The 15,815-nt window shown below is 44.2% G+C and overlaps 2 protein-coding genes across 2 annotated transcripts; both read right to left on the bottom strand.

Moving 5' to 3' along the window:
- Window positions 1-2,306: 2,306 nt before the first annotated feature.
- Window positions 2,307-3,985, bottom strand: VC83_02903 (uncharacterized protein; the record flags this gene model as incomplete). Its single annotated transcript, XM_024466555.1, has 3 exons — window positions 2,307-2,887; window positions 3,415-3,715; window positions 3,764-3,985. The coding sequence occupies 3 exons, from the start codon at window positions 3,983-3,985 to the stop codon at window positions 2,307-2,309; spliced, it is 1,104 nt and encodes a 367-aa protein (XP_024325452.1).
- A 3,121-nt stretch (window positions 3,986-7,106) lies between these two features.
- On the bottom strand, window positions 7,107-7,623 carry VC83_02902 (uncharacterized protein; the record flags this gene model as incomplete). Its single annotated transcript, XM_024466554.1, has 2 exons — window positions 7,107-7,326; window positions 7,382-7,623. The coding sequence occupies 2 exons, from the start codon at window positions 7,621-7,623 to the stop codon at window positions 7,107-7,109; spliced, it is 462 nt and encodes a 153-aa protein (XP_024325451.1).
- Window positions 7,624-15,815: the final 8,192 nt, after the last annotated feature.

Genomic DNA, 15,815 nt, shown 5'->3' with positions numbered 1-15,815 from the left:
CATGCCCCATAAAAACGATGAAAGCCAATTAGTGCTAGCTATCCAGGCTATGCAAAGCAACCCAAAGTTACGCCTTCGAGTTGCTGCTAGGATCTATTCTGTGGACCACCGCAAGCTAGGTCGTCGTCTAGAAGGTGTACCTTCACGACGCGATATCCAAGCCAACTCACGGAAATTAACTAACCTAGAGGAGTCCGTCCTTGTTCAGTATATACTCGACCTAGCTGCCAAAGGGTTTCCTCCTCGGCTGTCTGTTGTTGAAGATATGGCAAGTCGACTACTTGCAACACGCGACGTGTCACGCGTTGGGTCGCGTTGGGCTTCAAACTTTGTTAAGCGGCGTGTAGAGCTCCAGACACGCTTTCAGCGCAAATACGACTACCAGAGGGCTAAGTGCGAAGATCCAGAAGTTATTAATGGCTGGTTTGAGCTTGTGCGTAACACAATTGCGAAATATGGTATCGATGAAGCAGATATCTACAACTTTGATGAGACTGGGTTTATGATGGGCGTTATCTCAACTGCTATGGTTGTAACAAGCTCAGACGGGCGGGCAAAAGCAAAGAAGGTACAGCCTGGTAATCGGGAATGGGTTACAGTAATCCAAGGCGTTAGTTCTCAAGGTTGGGCAGTACCACCATTTATCATTGTTGCAGGCAAAAACCACCTTACATCTTGGTATGAGAATAGTGGATTTTCAAGCGATTGGGTGATTTCTGTTACTGAAAATGGCTGGACTACAAACGAGAGAGGCATGGATTGGATTCAGCACTTTGAGAAGCATACAAAGGCCCGGAGTGTTGGTGGTTATCGCTTGTTAGTCCTTGATGGTCATGAGAGCCACCACTCAGATGAGTTTGAGGAGTACTGCAAGGAACACAACATTATTACGCTTTGTATGCCTGCTCACTCTTCTCATCTACTCCAGCCACTTGATGTTGGCTGTTTCGGCCCGTTAAAGCAGGCTTATGGTCGGCAAATTGAAGATATGATGCAGGCTCATATTTCTCATATTACAAAGGATGACTTCTTTCCTGCCTTCCACGCTGCATTTAACACTACAATGACGGAAAGTAACATTCGAGGCGGGTTCCGAGGGGCAGGGCTTCTTCCATTTGACCCTGAGAGAGTGATATCTACACTTGATCTTAAGTTAAGGACACCAACGCCTCCAAGCTCCCGCCCAGGTACTGCTCAACCTTGGGTTTCTCAGACACCAAACAACCCAATTGAAGCTATGTCACAGTCTACATTTATTAAAACTCGGATTTCACGCCATCAAAATAGCTCTCCAACCTCAATCTATGCAGCTGTTGACCAGTTTACAAAGGGTGCATCGCAAATAATGCATCAATTAGCACTGCTAAAGGGAGAGAACCAAAACCTACGACAGGCAAATGAAGTACTAAGCAAGCGCCGGAGAGCTAGGAAAACACGACTACAGCAAGGAGGATCACTTAGTCAACAAGGGGCGCAAGAGCTACAGGATGAGAGGGATGTTGTGCAGCAGGTAGAGCAGGAAATAAGGGCAAGCCGTGGTCGGAAGCCAAGGGAAGAAACCCATGCCCGTCGCTGTGGCAAGTGTGGTGAGACTGGGCACAATGCGCGCACGTGTCAGATTGTAATAGACACCTCTGAGGAAGAGGACTCCGAGTAGTTTCAATTGATTTCTAATGTTGTGGTAGATTTATCGCAATGTTTGTCGTGAGGGTAGATAATTTTGGCGCTTTCGCTTGTTTGGCGCTTTCGCTATACATGTACGTTATAGATCTATGTTACGCCATGACTCCTGAATTTCCCGACCAGACCGAGACTTATTACGGACCTGGCTTAACTCAACTGTTTCAACTACTGCCTTCTGGGGCAACTGGGCCCCATTATCCTTCCGTGATTTCTTTGCAATAGGAAGTGAAGGTAGTAAATAATCACCCTCACTCTGGCTAGGGGGTACCCCTCAAAATCGTCTACCTCATGGTCAATAAAGTCAAAAGTTGAGAGATCAACTTGACTTTGGTAACGAACTTGGCTTTGCTGGCTGTAAGGACACAGGGAATACGGCTCTCCGTAGGTGCATATGGGAGTGCGAGTCGGAGGTGATGCTGTATTCTATCCTATAGGTCTACTACGAAGGATACAAAAAAGATGAAGGGGGAACCCCGTTGAGTCTGTTTCCTTAACTCCGGAAACGGGCCCGACTCGGTTATCCCAACCCTAGCCCTGAACCTTCCACCGCAACAGGTCTACATCGGCCCTGAACCCTATACACTTACCGTCCCCCACTATAGTGTAAGTCGCTATATGATCCTCTACTGGTTCGAAACCCCACCGAGTCGGATTCCATGTTTGTAGTGACCGTAACAGTTCTGAGACAGGTTCTTCGAGTATCTAGGTACGGAGGCATCCTTACACTGGCCTTGTGACCGCTGTACCCTTGGCAAGCTATGGAGACCTCGTCGTGATTGAACAAATTCAAACCGGTCTTTGTTCCGCCTTGTCTGGTCATAGGTATTTGGCTGCCTTGGGCTTCGGTCTGGAATGTACTGTAGTGCCATCTTCTCCTGGATATTATCAATTAGAGCATTATACTCAAATGATATTTCCTCATCATTCATATAGGTTGAATCAATAATATCCGTAACTGAGTAGTGTTCAAAGAGCTGTTCCCGTTCGATTTTCTGTTGGTAGAAGACAAGCATAATACCCCTTATTGTCTCAGGGGCCATCTGGTTGCGCCTATAATTGCAGACAGCACGGGCAGTACTAAAGACCCGCTCAACGAGGGCTTCAGATGCAGGAATACAAAGTATATCCCGGGCCATAGCAGCAAACCCAGGGAATAATCGCTCGTTATCTTTCCACCATAATAATGGTGGTTGGTGGGAGGGTGCTAGTAAAAGTTAGTAATTATTACTATAATTATTACTATAGACTTACGGAGAGCAAGTTACCACTCAATCTCTCCTCCCTGGTCAGTGGCCTGACTTAAGGAGTTATAGCTTCACTTCCGATTTAACATTAAAGCCATTGGGTCCTTGTCTAGTTCTGTATACTGTGACTGGTGCTGCTTTGACCTTTCTTGGTTGGCGTAATGTTGAGTATATAGTGCCCGGAATTGCTTCTCAAAATGCCTCTGCCAGTTTGTTTCAGGATTTAACCAACAATAGTTAGGGTTAAACACTTCCATCTTTAACCGGGGAGATAGAATAGCTCCAAAGGCATAGAAGCTTCCAGTACCTGTACAAGATCTTGTATAATACTTGTCAAGCTTTTGAATAGCTTTATCAATAGCTATAAGAAGCTTTTTGATCCATGGGTCTTGTAGTGGCTTTAGCCGACAGGTACACTCCTCAAGCCCTTCAAATAGCTCGTCATATGCTGGTAAAACAAAGCCTAGTCGAGCACCACTTGCTATACCCATGTTTGAGGTCCAGAAGCTAAACTGGCGAGTAACATCAATAAGGTAGGTGATGTGTTTCCACTCTGGGGGACTAATATGAAATATATTAGCTGCAGTAAACTCAGTTGTAAACTTATTCACTGCTTCTTGGAGTAAGACTGCTTGTAGCATCATATGTAGGGTTGAGTCCCATCGCGTTAACACATCTTGGATAAGTCGTAAGACCTTTGCTCCATCTTTAATACACTGTCTTTGGATTCCCATAAATCTCTCTCTTCGCTGTAAACTTGAATTCACAAAGACAGCTAGCTTCCGAAGCTAGTTTTATATTAGTGGCAATTACTATAAAAATTACTATAAACATACCTTGGCAAGGATCCATGGAAGGCCCCTCTCTTTACTTAGATCTCTAATCTCGTTGGCTGAATTTTCATCCCAGTCAGTCTGTAGCTCTGACTTTGTTGGGTTTAATCGGATTGACCCAAGGAGAGCCTTTTGTGCAAGCTGGACAATATGTGCGAAGCATGGTATATGGTGAATGACTCCATCATGGTATCTTGTTGGCTCTGATGATAGCTCTTTTACCATGTCGTTAATAACCCCCATCATTGAAGTATTATTACTTGCATTATCAGTTGTAATACAATGAACTCTACCATCGAGGTGATATTGGTGTAACGCTGACTTCTAAACGATAGAAGACACAGAGGTTCTCTTGCGTAAAGGTTTACTTATCAGAGGAGGCAGGGGATCAGACACAAAGGCTTCAAGTAACACGTTACTAGTATATAACAAATACTGTATTGAGTTGAGCACGAAGCTCCTATCTAAGGAAATACTATCTACTTATATAGTGGCGTCGTGCCTAGTGGACTCTTGGGAACTCACTCGAGTCCTCAGAGTCCTGGACTCTTAGGACTCTTCTCATTATCCTGCGAGTCCATCACGTGCCTAGTGGACTCCTGGGAACTCACTCGAGTCCTCGGAGTCCTGGACTCTTAGGACTCTTCTCATCATCCTGCGAGTCCGTCACGTGATACTTTCGGAACTACTATTCCCCGCTGCCCCTCCAGGTACCAGGGCCGGTCTCATGCGACCTCCCTCCTTCCTGTCCTGTAGTTGGCCAGCCTTCTTGTTCCGTCGTAACAATTGGGATATAACACGCTGGACAATGGTTGCAAGATCTTTCCCTGTATGGGCTCCATCAAGATACTCAAACCCAATTAAAGCCTCACGGTATTCCCATTTATCAGTAATGAATGTTGCCATAATACCCATAAAGGAGTGCCTTGTTCCAGGGCTAGACCAATTGTCAAGAGATAATGCACACCTTGCCCCAGGTACAAGACCATGAAGGGCAATCTGCTGTGCATTACTAACCATAACATCAAGGCGCCGCCGTAAGGTTGTTGGTGAAGGAAGTGGATATTTCTGATTCTGCCATAATGCCATCTCTCTCCAAATAGGATTCTCAACAGATCGGAATGATATGTTAAGAGATACTACAGTCTCAAGAACGTAACTGTAGAATGCTTCCTTTGGGTCGTCTTCTGGTTGTAGCCGCATACTCTAAATAATAGTTAGGTATGTTTATAGTAATAAGTATAGTAATATGTAATATTGCTTACTGGAGAGGATTGCGAGAGGCGGAGCTGGCTCTGATGTAATGTAGAATGGTTTGATAACTTCCTTATACACCCAGCTGATCGAAGGTGAGTGCTCATTGTGCTTGTCCCTGAGCCTTTAATACTTGGGTGGATGAGTATTTTCAAACACCTCTGGCAAACAATTACTGGTTCCCCTGCCTTTGAAGGCGTCCACTTTAGCACATTTAGACCTTGGATCTTTTCTAGCCCATCCCATTGGTTGTTAAGTTGTTGGGAGGACTCAATCTCAGGTGTTCTATTACTAGATAAAGGCTCATCAAGAGAGAATACATCGCTATAAGGTTGTGCTGGCGAACTTAAAGATTGGTTATAAGACATAATATTTTAAAATATTCAATATTATATTATTATCAGGAAAATAAAACAGTCAACCTCAATATTTATTAAGGTCTACATCTATTCTATACGTACTTCTCTATTTCGCTTGAATTCTCCTCTTTATAGTATTTTAGATTACTTGTGGAGTATATGGTAGTAGCGTGTTTTGGTATTATGGGCCTATAGCCTTATAAGCCAATTATAGTAATATTTATAGTAAACTAAGAAGTGGTAGCGTCAACAGTAGTGTATTGATCTACCTAGACTATTGTAGAAGAAGAAACTAATCTACATTTTGTAGAACTGGCTGAGAAACTCCTCTGATTCTTTTGTTGGAGGCAACAGTACCAATGTATCATCGGATGGCAAGACCCACTTGAAATTGGTAGGCTCAGTTTCTTCAGCCAACATCTCCCAAGCTTCATATGCTCTGCCAGCATCAAGATCAACATGGAAACCATGCTGAGTAGTATCGTAATCATCAGGGTACCACTCAGCTGGGTGTAATGGTGGGTGCACCAGATGTGAGAATCTAGCCACCCAAGGAAGGGATGAATTTACTAAGACAACACACTGTCTTAGGAAACAGAGCCAAAGGGTTGTAGCTTAGACTATTCCACAACACAGCAATCAGGTGTGTGATGTAGTGAAGTGGTTCAGACAAGTTGCAACAAATGTTGAGTCTGGGAACTCAGGGGTAAGTCAGAGGTTAACACCTCACTGACTTTTCAGAAACAAGGAGTAACAAGATGAATGCTTGGAAGCTTGAAAAAGATGTGGAAGTATGTGATAGTCGATTTACTGTATTGATTGCCCTTTCTCAAGGAAAGGGCAATCCTATTTATGCTAAAGGAGTGTAGTTCTCTCATTTTCCAAGACTTTCCATGACTTACCAGGCTTGGTAACTGTAGTCGACATAAGAGAATCCCATAGAACCATCTCTTAGGTTCGTAGCCTATAGGAAGTAAAAGGAGGTCCAAGGTCAGAGTACCCCTATAGACAAATTATGTCATAGACAAATTATGTCATAACTTAACCAATCTTGTGGGTAACTAAAGAGCGATGACGTGTAATGAATCATAGAGGTTCGTAGGAGCTTTTAGAGCTATCGTTCATGCTCCTAGGCCTCTAGTTGGTAGAGATATGTCATGTGGTAGTATGAGTGATGTCATGTAATGAATCATAGAGGGTTGTAGAGATATGCTATGTGGTAATATCGGCCCAGTAACTAAGGAGCAATGACGTGTAATGAATCATAGATGGTTGTAGCAATCGTTGAGTAGTATTGCTCTTGTTGTTGGTGTGATAAGCCAAAATATGTATAGTGACTTGTAGGTTTGAGGAGGAGATTTCCAAGTTTGCTCTTGAGTTTGATAGCAAACTGAGTGCAACGAATGTCAGTATGACACTTGGTTGTAGCGACAGATTGTGCCACCATCTCTCTCTGGATCTTCTGAATTCCAACATCATCAACGCCATTGGCCTTCTCATCTTCCCTCCACATAGCCTCTTGCACTACCTCATCATCCTCATCCTCGGTTTCCCAATGTAACACTGACTTCTAAACGATAGAAGACACAGAGGTTCTCTTGCGTAAAGGTTTACTTATCAGAGGAGGCAGGGGATCAGACACAAAGGCGTCGTGCCTAGTGGACTCCTGGGAACTCACTCGAGTCCTCGGAGTCCTGGACTCTTAGGATTCTTCTCATCATCCTGCAAGTCCATCACGTGATACTTTCGGAACTACTATTCCCCGCTGCCCCTCCAGGTACCAGGGCCGGTCTCATGCGACCTCCCTCCTTCCTGTCCTGTAGTTGGCCAGCCTTCTTGTTCTGTCGTAACACCCAAGCAATGTTTCCGTCGTCCCAAAGAGAATATGCCCCCCCTCCCTCACCAATCCCAAGACGTTGCTGAACAACAGTTGCATGCTTTCCATCACGTACACTGTTTCTATGTTACTATACTTATTACTATAACAGTGGATAGGAATAGATCTTACCGCTTGAGAGCTACCTTGGTCTTTTTGGCTTCTACTCGACGTTCTTGAGCTTGGCTGTCGAGGTTCTTGAACTCAGAAGTTGCCCGGAGATTTCGCAAGGCATATGAAACAGCAGCTGTATCTGCCCTCTTGGCGTTGTCGATTGTGCGTTCAACTTCACTCATGTTGTTGCGGCGTTTTGTGACCTGCTGGGTATTCTTGTTCTTCGACTTCTCGTCGTTGTTCTTTTGTTTTCCAACCATCGTGGCTGTCTTACTATAACAATTACTATAAAGTAAGTAGAAAGGATTGAGTAGACTTACCTCCTTGATCTTAGAAGTGTCGGTGGTGTTGGGGGTGTTGGGGGTGTTGGGGGTTGACGAAGAAGGTTGAAGAAGAAGGTTGAAGAAGAAGGTTGTTGTTGTCACGGTTCACCAAGGCATAGGGCGCCAGTTGGGTATTATGAATTAAACTCAATCTAGAGAAGAAAGGAAAGAGAAGAGGAGCACTCGAGCAGTGGCTCAATCTATATACAGCTATGTTGTTGTGGAGTGAATTCTCTTTAGTGAGACTAGTTCTGAGAATTCACTCCACAACTGAAAACTTCGCTCCAACCCCGGAAAGCTCCCCACACCCCTGAACCCCCACTCGAGCTGCAAGGCGCACTTGATATCGTAACACTCCCCCCCCCCCACTCCAGAGTTGATCTCCTGATCAAGAAATCCCATTTTCAAAAAAAAAACAATTGTCTCCAGGTCTCATTTTGGTTTCTGAGGGTATTTTCTGTGATATGCTTGGGTAACTTCTGGAGAATTTTCAAAGCTCTCTGCAGTATACCATGTCTCATCCGGTGGATAGTTCTTCCAAGCTGCCTTGTAGAAAAGCTTCTTTCGAATAACTTTTGAGTCGAGGATTTCGTCCACTTCCCACTCCTCTTCGCCATTGACAATGACTGGAGGCTCTGGCTCCTGTTGCTGCCCTTCAATTGCATTATTCGAGTCAAGTCTTAATAGATTGGCATGAAATACTGGATGAATCTTCATGCTGTTTGGAAGTTTGAGCCGATATGCAACTTGCCCAATTCGCTCTAGAATTTCAAAAGGTCCCACTTGCTTGTGGTCTAGCTTCTTTGATGGCCTCTGTGTCTTTATATTTCGAGTTGAAAGCCATACTCTGTCTCCCACTTGATAGCGTGGTGCAGGTTTCCTTTTCTTGTTCGCGAAATGTTCCATTTTTGCTTGCGAGAGCGTGATTTCATCCTGCAGAAACTCCCAAACCTTTGCCATGGTCTGAGCTATGTTCTTGTGCTCTTGTTTGGCTTCGTGATATGCTTGCTGCTCTGTATCGAAGCTCATTCTTGGTTCATAGCCCTTGTTCGCAAAAACCGCACTTGTCTTGGTTGCATCTGATGGCAAACTGTTGGCAGCAAACTCCGCCATGCACAAGTATGAAACCCTATTGTCTTGAAGGTAGTAACAACCAAGATAGCATTGTTCCCTTCACAGAGTGGTAATCCTGTCACGAAATCCATTGATATATCCATCCATGGTCGACTGTCAATAGGGATTGGTTGTAGAAGTCCATTGTAGGAATCTCGAGATGGTTTCCATCTTCGACAACTATGGCAGTTTTTGATATATCGAATTATTGTTTTGTCCATGTTTGGCCAGTAATAGTGCTGTTTCATGACTCATAGCATATTTCCAGCTCCTGGATGTTCCATAGAAGGTTGTTCATGAACTTCTCTCAACAAGTCCACCTGAATGGTTTCTGGCACCCAAACTTGATTTTGATATTCTAGCATGCCGTTTTTGAGTTCGCAATAAGCCAATGCAACCTCTTTGCTTGTTCAATCACCATTCTCAAGCTTCTGTAGTGTAGCCTTGCAGAATTTGTCTTCCAGTTGAGACTTTTGGATTTTCTCAAGAATTGTCATTTCTCTGATATGAGTTTCCACTGGAGCTAGCTGAGCTGTTTGGCCTTGTTCTTTGAGTTTCTGAATGTCTGGATGTAGCCTCAAAGGTGGTAGCAACACCTGAAGCTGTTGCTTTTGTCGATCATCCTCATCATTGCCTTCTGGTCTGTCACCAGGCCTTCGAGTCAAAGCATCTGCTTTTCCATTTTGCTTCCCAGGCCTATAGATGATCTGGAAGTTGTATCGAGAGAGGAATTCAGCCCATCGAGCTTGTCTTCTTGTCAGCTTCTTGGTGGACATGAAGTATTCCAAGCTTTTGTGATCAGACAAGACTTGGACTGGAAAATCTGTCCCTTCAAGTTCTGGTCTCCATGCTTCGAAACATCTGATGATTGCAAGCAATTCCTTGTCATATATCTCGTAATTGCATTCTGCAGGTGCTAGCTTTTTTGAGAAGTATGCCACTGGATGTAGAACCCCTTGATCATCTTTTTGTGACAAGACTCCTGATGAGATGAAGTCTGAGGAATCTGCTTCGACATAGGCTGTCTTGTTTCTATCGAAATGCCTCAAGACAGGAGCTTCTGTGACTGTTTGTTTCAACAGCTCAAATGCAGTTTGGCATGCATGAGTCCATTCGAATATCTGATCCTTTCTGGTAAGGTTCACCAATGGCCTCATGATGCTGGAGTAATTTCGGATGAACCTTCGATAGAAATTGCAGAATCCAATGAAAGCTTGCATATCCCTGAGCGATTTTGGAGTTCGCCATTCCAATATAGTAGAAACCTTTGCAGGGTCCATGCGAATGCCATTGACTCCCACGATGAGTCCTAGGAATTTGGTTTCTTGGACGAAAAAACTCACATTTTGAGATATCTGCTTGCAGTCCAGCTTCGCGAAGCTTCTGTAGGACTTTCCTTATGTGCTCTGTATGCTCCGCTCGAGTAGCACTGTAGATAAGAATGTCATCCATGTATGCGGTGACGAATTGGTTGAGGTAATCCATGAGGGTTTCATTCATGTACCTCTGGAATGTTGCTGGACCATTTGTGAGTCCGAAGGGCATGACCTTGTATTTGTAGGATCCAAATCGAGTTCTGAATGTAGTGAGGTCTTCATCTTCTTCTGTCTGCATTCGAATTCGATTGAAGGCATGTCGAATGTCCAGTTTGGTGAGATATTTTGCTCCTATGACTTGGGCCAGCGTTTCATCAATGAGTGGTATGGGATATCGATCCTTTTTCGTTATGGCATTTAGCTTCCTGTAGTCAACACAGAATCGAAGACCACCACCTGGCTTTCTCACAAACATAATGGGTGAAGAGTATGGGGCTTTGCTTGCTTCAATGAACCCTTTTGGCAAGTGCTCGAAGACATATTCTTCGACCAAATCAAGTTCTTCCTTTGACATATTCCAGAGTGGTGCATATCCCAGCTTTGCATCACCTTCGAGTTCAATATGATGGTCTGAAGGTCGATGGGGAGGTAGCTTGTCTGCTGCCATTTTTGAAAAAACATCCAAAAATTCATGAAATTCCTTCGGAAGGATCAGTCGAGAGTCAATTTCTTCAGTTTTGGTCTTGTTCTTGTGCTCGATTATGTCCTTCATTGATATAGCAAAGACTTGAGCTCCTCTTTGCTTCATGAGCATTCGAAATGGTGCTGCGCCAATCATTGCTATGGTGCAAGGTTTTGGTTTTTCCACTTTCGGAGCAGGTTCCGGAGGAGGCATTTCTTTGGCTTTCTTCTTTGGCCTTTGTCTTTCGCTTTTAGATATAGGCTCTGTTTCGAGGGCTCGATCTGGTATAGAATGGTTGCAATAATCTCCAGTGAAGAGGACTTGATCATTGATCATATCGAGAACAACTCCATGTTGCTTCATCCAAGCTTTCCCGAGAATGATGGAATGTTTTCCCAGCGAAGTGATGAATAATGGACATAGGCTTTCCACATGCTCTCCCACTTGTAGTCGAGGATATATAGCATGTGTGATAGCAGGGGCAGCCTCTCCATTGAATCCTTCAACTTGTTTTGGCTTCACAAGTTCGACTGGGGCTATCCCTTCGATTTCACATATTCTTTCTGCATCAGCAGCATTAATGAAGTTTCCACCTGTGGCACCAGTATCGATCAATGCATCGACAATAGCTTTGTATTTTCCTATTCTACAAGTAGCTAAGAAAGGGGTGTCCGGATCAAAACTGGATCTCGAGGAAGAAGCTGCAATTCTGGCTGCACTGCCTCTAGTGATGACTTGTCTAGAGGCTATTCGTTTTCCGAATCGATGATAGACTCAGCTGTAGATACCTCATTCACTTGAGCTTTGAGCTTCTGGGGACAGTCTCGAGCTCGATGTCCATTTTGTCGGCATATGAAGCATTTCCCAAGTTTCATGAGCATTTCTTTTGCTGGATCTTAATGCGGTGGTCGATACAGCTTCTGCGTCTTGTTTTGCATGTTGGAATCCATTGTAGGTTGAGGGATTGAAGTTTGAAGTGCCTGGCCCTGATTTTGAGTTTGGCCCATGTTGTTCGAAAATGACTTTGGCTTCCTTTTGTCTTCTTGTTCCTTGATCCGCTGAATGTTCTGGTCGATGAGCATGCATTTCTTTGCAAACTCGTGAAGTGTAGTAGCTCCAACTTCAGCCACTAAGGCTTTCTGCATCTGTTGGTTGACTTTGAAGCGCAAGTCATCCAGCAAAGTTTCTTCAGAGTAATCAAGCTCTGTCGTGAGCCTTTGGAACTCAGCCCAGAACACTGCAAAGGTGTTGTTTCTCTGATACAGCTTTCGATACTCAGTTTGAGCTGTGTGCCTTCGATTGGGATCACTGAAGACTTTTTCCAAAAGTTCGAGAATTTCTTCTGCTGTCTGCAATTTGTTTGTAGAGTTTGGTCGAAGCCTTGGATTGACATGTCGAACTGCCAGTCCTCCCAGTCGACTCTGAATGTAGCTCATTTGTAAAGTCTGTGTTGGAAAATGATCAATGTTGGCTTCAAGCTTGAGGCGAATTTTCACAACCCAGTCTTCAAATGCTGGCTCTATCCCATCTGTGAGGATTGGAGGGTCTGGAATCCGAGCTGACAGTCAACTGTGAGAGTGGTGTCCTGGTTCATTCTTCAAAGCTTGTTGGGTTTGCTTTTCAAGATATTTCTGAATTGTTGTTGCTCTGTGATTTGTTGCTCATTGCTCTGGATCAGTTCCTGTAACTGGAGAATGGCATCATCCTTTTCAGCCAGTATCGAATTCGAGTCCTCTGCTAGGGCCAAATAGTCCCGAAGAATGTTCTTGTGCAAAGTCCATGCCATTTTCTGGTTGGCGACAGATAGTTTCTGGAATTCGTCAAAGGTTTCAACATTCCATTCAGCCTTTTCATGTCGATTTGCAAGTATAGATTCATGTCTCTCTTGAGCTGTTTTGCCCAGAGTGTGAAGGAAGGTTTTGGATTTGAAATTAGGATCATGAAGTTCATTGGTCCACAACTGAAAACTTCGCTCCAACCCCAGAAAGCTCCCCACACCCCTGAACCCCCACTCGAGCTGCAAGGCGCACTTGATATCGTAACAACGAGGAGCACTCGAGCAGTGGCTCGATCTATATACAGCTATGTTGTTGTGGAGTGAATTCTCTTTAGTGAGACCAGTTCTGAGAATTCACTCCACAACAGAAAACTTCGCTCCAACCCCGGAAAGCTCCCCACACCCCTGAACCCCTACTTGAGCTGCAAGGCGCACTTGATATCGTAACACACTTGATATCGTAACAGGCGCGTCGCGTGTTGCAAGTAGTCGATTTGCCATATCTTCAACAACAGACATCCACGGAGGAAATCCCTTAGCTGCTAGGTAGAATATGTGTTGAACAAGAACTGATTGTTAGGTTATTTAGTGTTTGAGAAACCTAAGGTTGTGTAGTACTTAGGCAGGTGCTTAGGGGTGTTAACATAATCGTTAGTGTTTGCACCAACCACCCTATAGGTGGTTGGCGAAAGCGAAGTGCATCCAGAAAGCGAAATTGCATCCTGTCATAGCCAAGTCAGAGATTTACATCTAAAATATATATGTTTCTTACTCTCAACTATGCACCTGCGATAATTTTACTCTGTACAATGGACCAAGCCCTCAAATTCCTCTGCTAGAACCCTTCTAAAAAGCCAATCGCTGCTGCTTGAATTTATAACGTTAATACGAAGACGCTTAATTCCTATACTTGACAAGCGAAGTTGAAAGCTGCTAAAGCCCCAATATCGCCTCTAGGTTTGTCAATTTCCGTGAATTGGCTAGAATATCACGTCGTGCACGTATACCACAGTTCCGGCGACAGAGCTTCTCATAGTTAACTTTATAGAGCTCCCCTGCAGCTATTGCGCTTAACTTTGGGTTGGATTTCATAGCTTGAAGGGCTGAAATAACGTCTCTTTCATCATTTTTCTAGGACATCGTTTATGGTGGAGAAATGTAGTGTTTTATATAGTTGTCGCGTCGCTCGTCTGCGGCTTTCGCTATACATGTACGTTACGTTATAGTAATATATTTAGTAATTCTTGTTGTTGAGATATTATGTTATAGGTTTCTTAATTCTTGTTATTGAGATATTATGTTAACGTATTTCACAAGCGAGTTGGCCACCCAAGCAAGTTGGCCACCAAAACACCAAAATTGACTATTACTGCCTACTACTACACCACCACCCTACATAATGACCCTTATTCGATCGTAATTGAATCCTTGTGCCTCGTACATGTACGGGAGTTATGGCCCATAATACCACATATGCCACAGCGCTTCTGTCGGCCTGTAGAACCCACCTGCCGACAATGCTCACTTGCCACCTCCGTACGGACTTGAGCTTCTACCTCAGCACTCTGAAGCATATCCTCTCCCTCTCGTACGGAGAGACTGCCCCCTTGCATTATACGCCTCTTGCGCTTCCTTTCCCTCCTCTTTTTCTGTTCATTTGCCGCTTGTAGAGCCTTAACTTCTGCCTTAAGTAGAACAGCAGAATGCATCATCATTTCCGCCCCTTTAACAAGGCAGCTAACAGCATCATTAATTGAGGTAGGAGAGCTATTCTGATGTCGTACGATGCGGTTCTTAATGTGCTCTGTTTGAAAGTTAAGCTCCCTTATAGTTTGAGGAGTCTTTGAAGTCCAATTGTCACTCTCAACTATAGGAGGTGTTGGAGTCCTTAAGCGTAGATTTAAGTGAGAGAGGACACTCTGTGGCTCGTACGGAACTAGTCCTGTAGCTCGGAATCCGCTCTTGATGTTCTGCTCTGTAAACGTAGCTTTGAATGCTTCTTTGAATGCAGAGAGGAACTCAAGCTTTGTGATGTGGTTTAGCCGGTTCCGTACGAAGGTTTCAATCTGCTTTCCGTACGAAAGCTTTAGTGGCGCAAAGCAGCTCACATCAAGAGGCTGAAGAATGTGTGATGAGTGTGGTGGCATACAGAGGGTAATTATCTTCCGTTCTGTGCAGTAGTGTTGAAATTGAGCAGAGATGTGGCTCTCATGTCCATCAAGAATAAGAAGGCGATAGGTTCCGACCGTACGAGCATTTGTATGTCGATTGAAGTGTTGAATCCACTCATACCCAATTGAATTTGAAGTCCACCCATTCTCACTAAGCGTAATCACCCAATTGTCTGGTAATCCTGAGTCTTCGTACCAAGCTGAGAGGTGATTCTGCGCCTTGAAAATAATGAACGGCGGGAGTGCCCATCCGTACGAATTAACACCTTGGATAATTGACACCCACTCTCTATTCCCTGGCTGTATAGTCTTTGGACGGCTCTTTGCTTCTGAGCTTGTGACTACCTTTGCAGTAGCAATAACTCCCATTGCGAAACCTGCTTCATCAAAGTTGTAGATGTCCTGCTCTAAGATGCCATATTTTGCGACTGTGTTTCGTACGAGGGTGAACCACCCTTCAATTATCTTTGGATCTTCGCATTTTGCTCGTTTGTAATCGTACTTCCGACTAAACTTTGCTTTAAGTTCCGTACGACGCGTTATGAAGTTACTAGTCCAGTTCTTCCCAGTAGGGCTCTCACCTCGTTCGGAGAGTAGTAGGTCTGCCATTTCTTGCACAGCTTGCGGCCGGGGCGGAAATCCACGCGAATCTAGGTCGAGAATATACTGAACAAGAGCTGACTCTTCGTACGAAGTTAGGTTTTGTGATTTTGGGGTAGAATCACGTCGGGAGGTCATTCCATTCATTCTGTTGGTAAGGGTACTACGTGACACGTCGTATGATAATGCAGCAGCTCGGACACTCTTAAATTGACGTTCCTTTAGTGCCTGAATAGCTAATAGTATTCTACCCTCTTGATTTGAGGATTGGGCTTGTGTTGGTTGTGGCATAGTTGACTGTAGTCAAGTTGACGCGTTTTGGTGTTTTGGTGGCCAACTTGCTTGGGTGGCCAACTCGCTTGTGAAATACGTTATAGGTTTCTTAATTTTTGGTATGAAATGGGGTGGGCGACTCGCTTGTGTGGGCGACTCGCATGTGAAATACGTTAATGTATTTTCTGAGGATTGAC

Source organism: Pseudogymnoascus destructans (assembly GCF_001641265.1).
Source record: "Pseudogymnoascus destructans isolate 20631-21 unplaced genomic scaffold scaffold_7, whole genome shotgun sequence".
NCBI classification, from domain to species: Eukaryota; Fungi; Ascomycota; class Leotiomycetes; order Thelebolales; family Thelebolaceae; genus Pseudogymnoascus; species Pseudogymnoascus destructans.
Note: the sequence above shows the minus strand (reverse complement) of the source record. Positions and strands in the feature narration are given on the sequence as shown.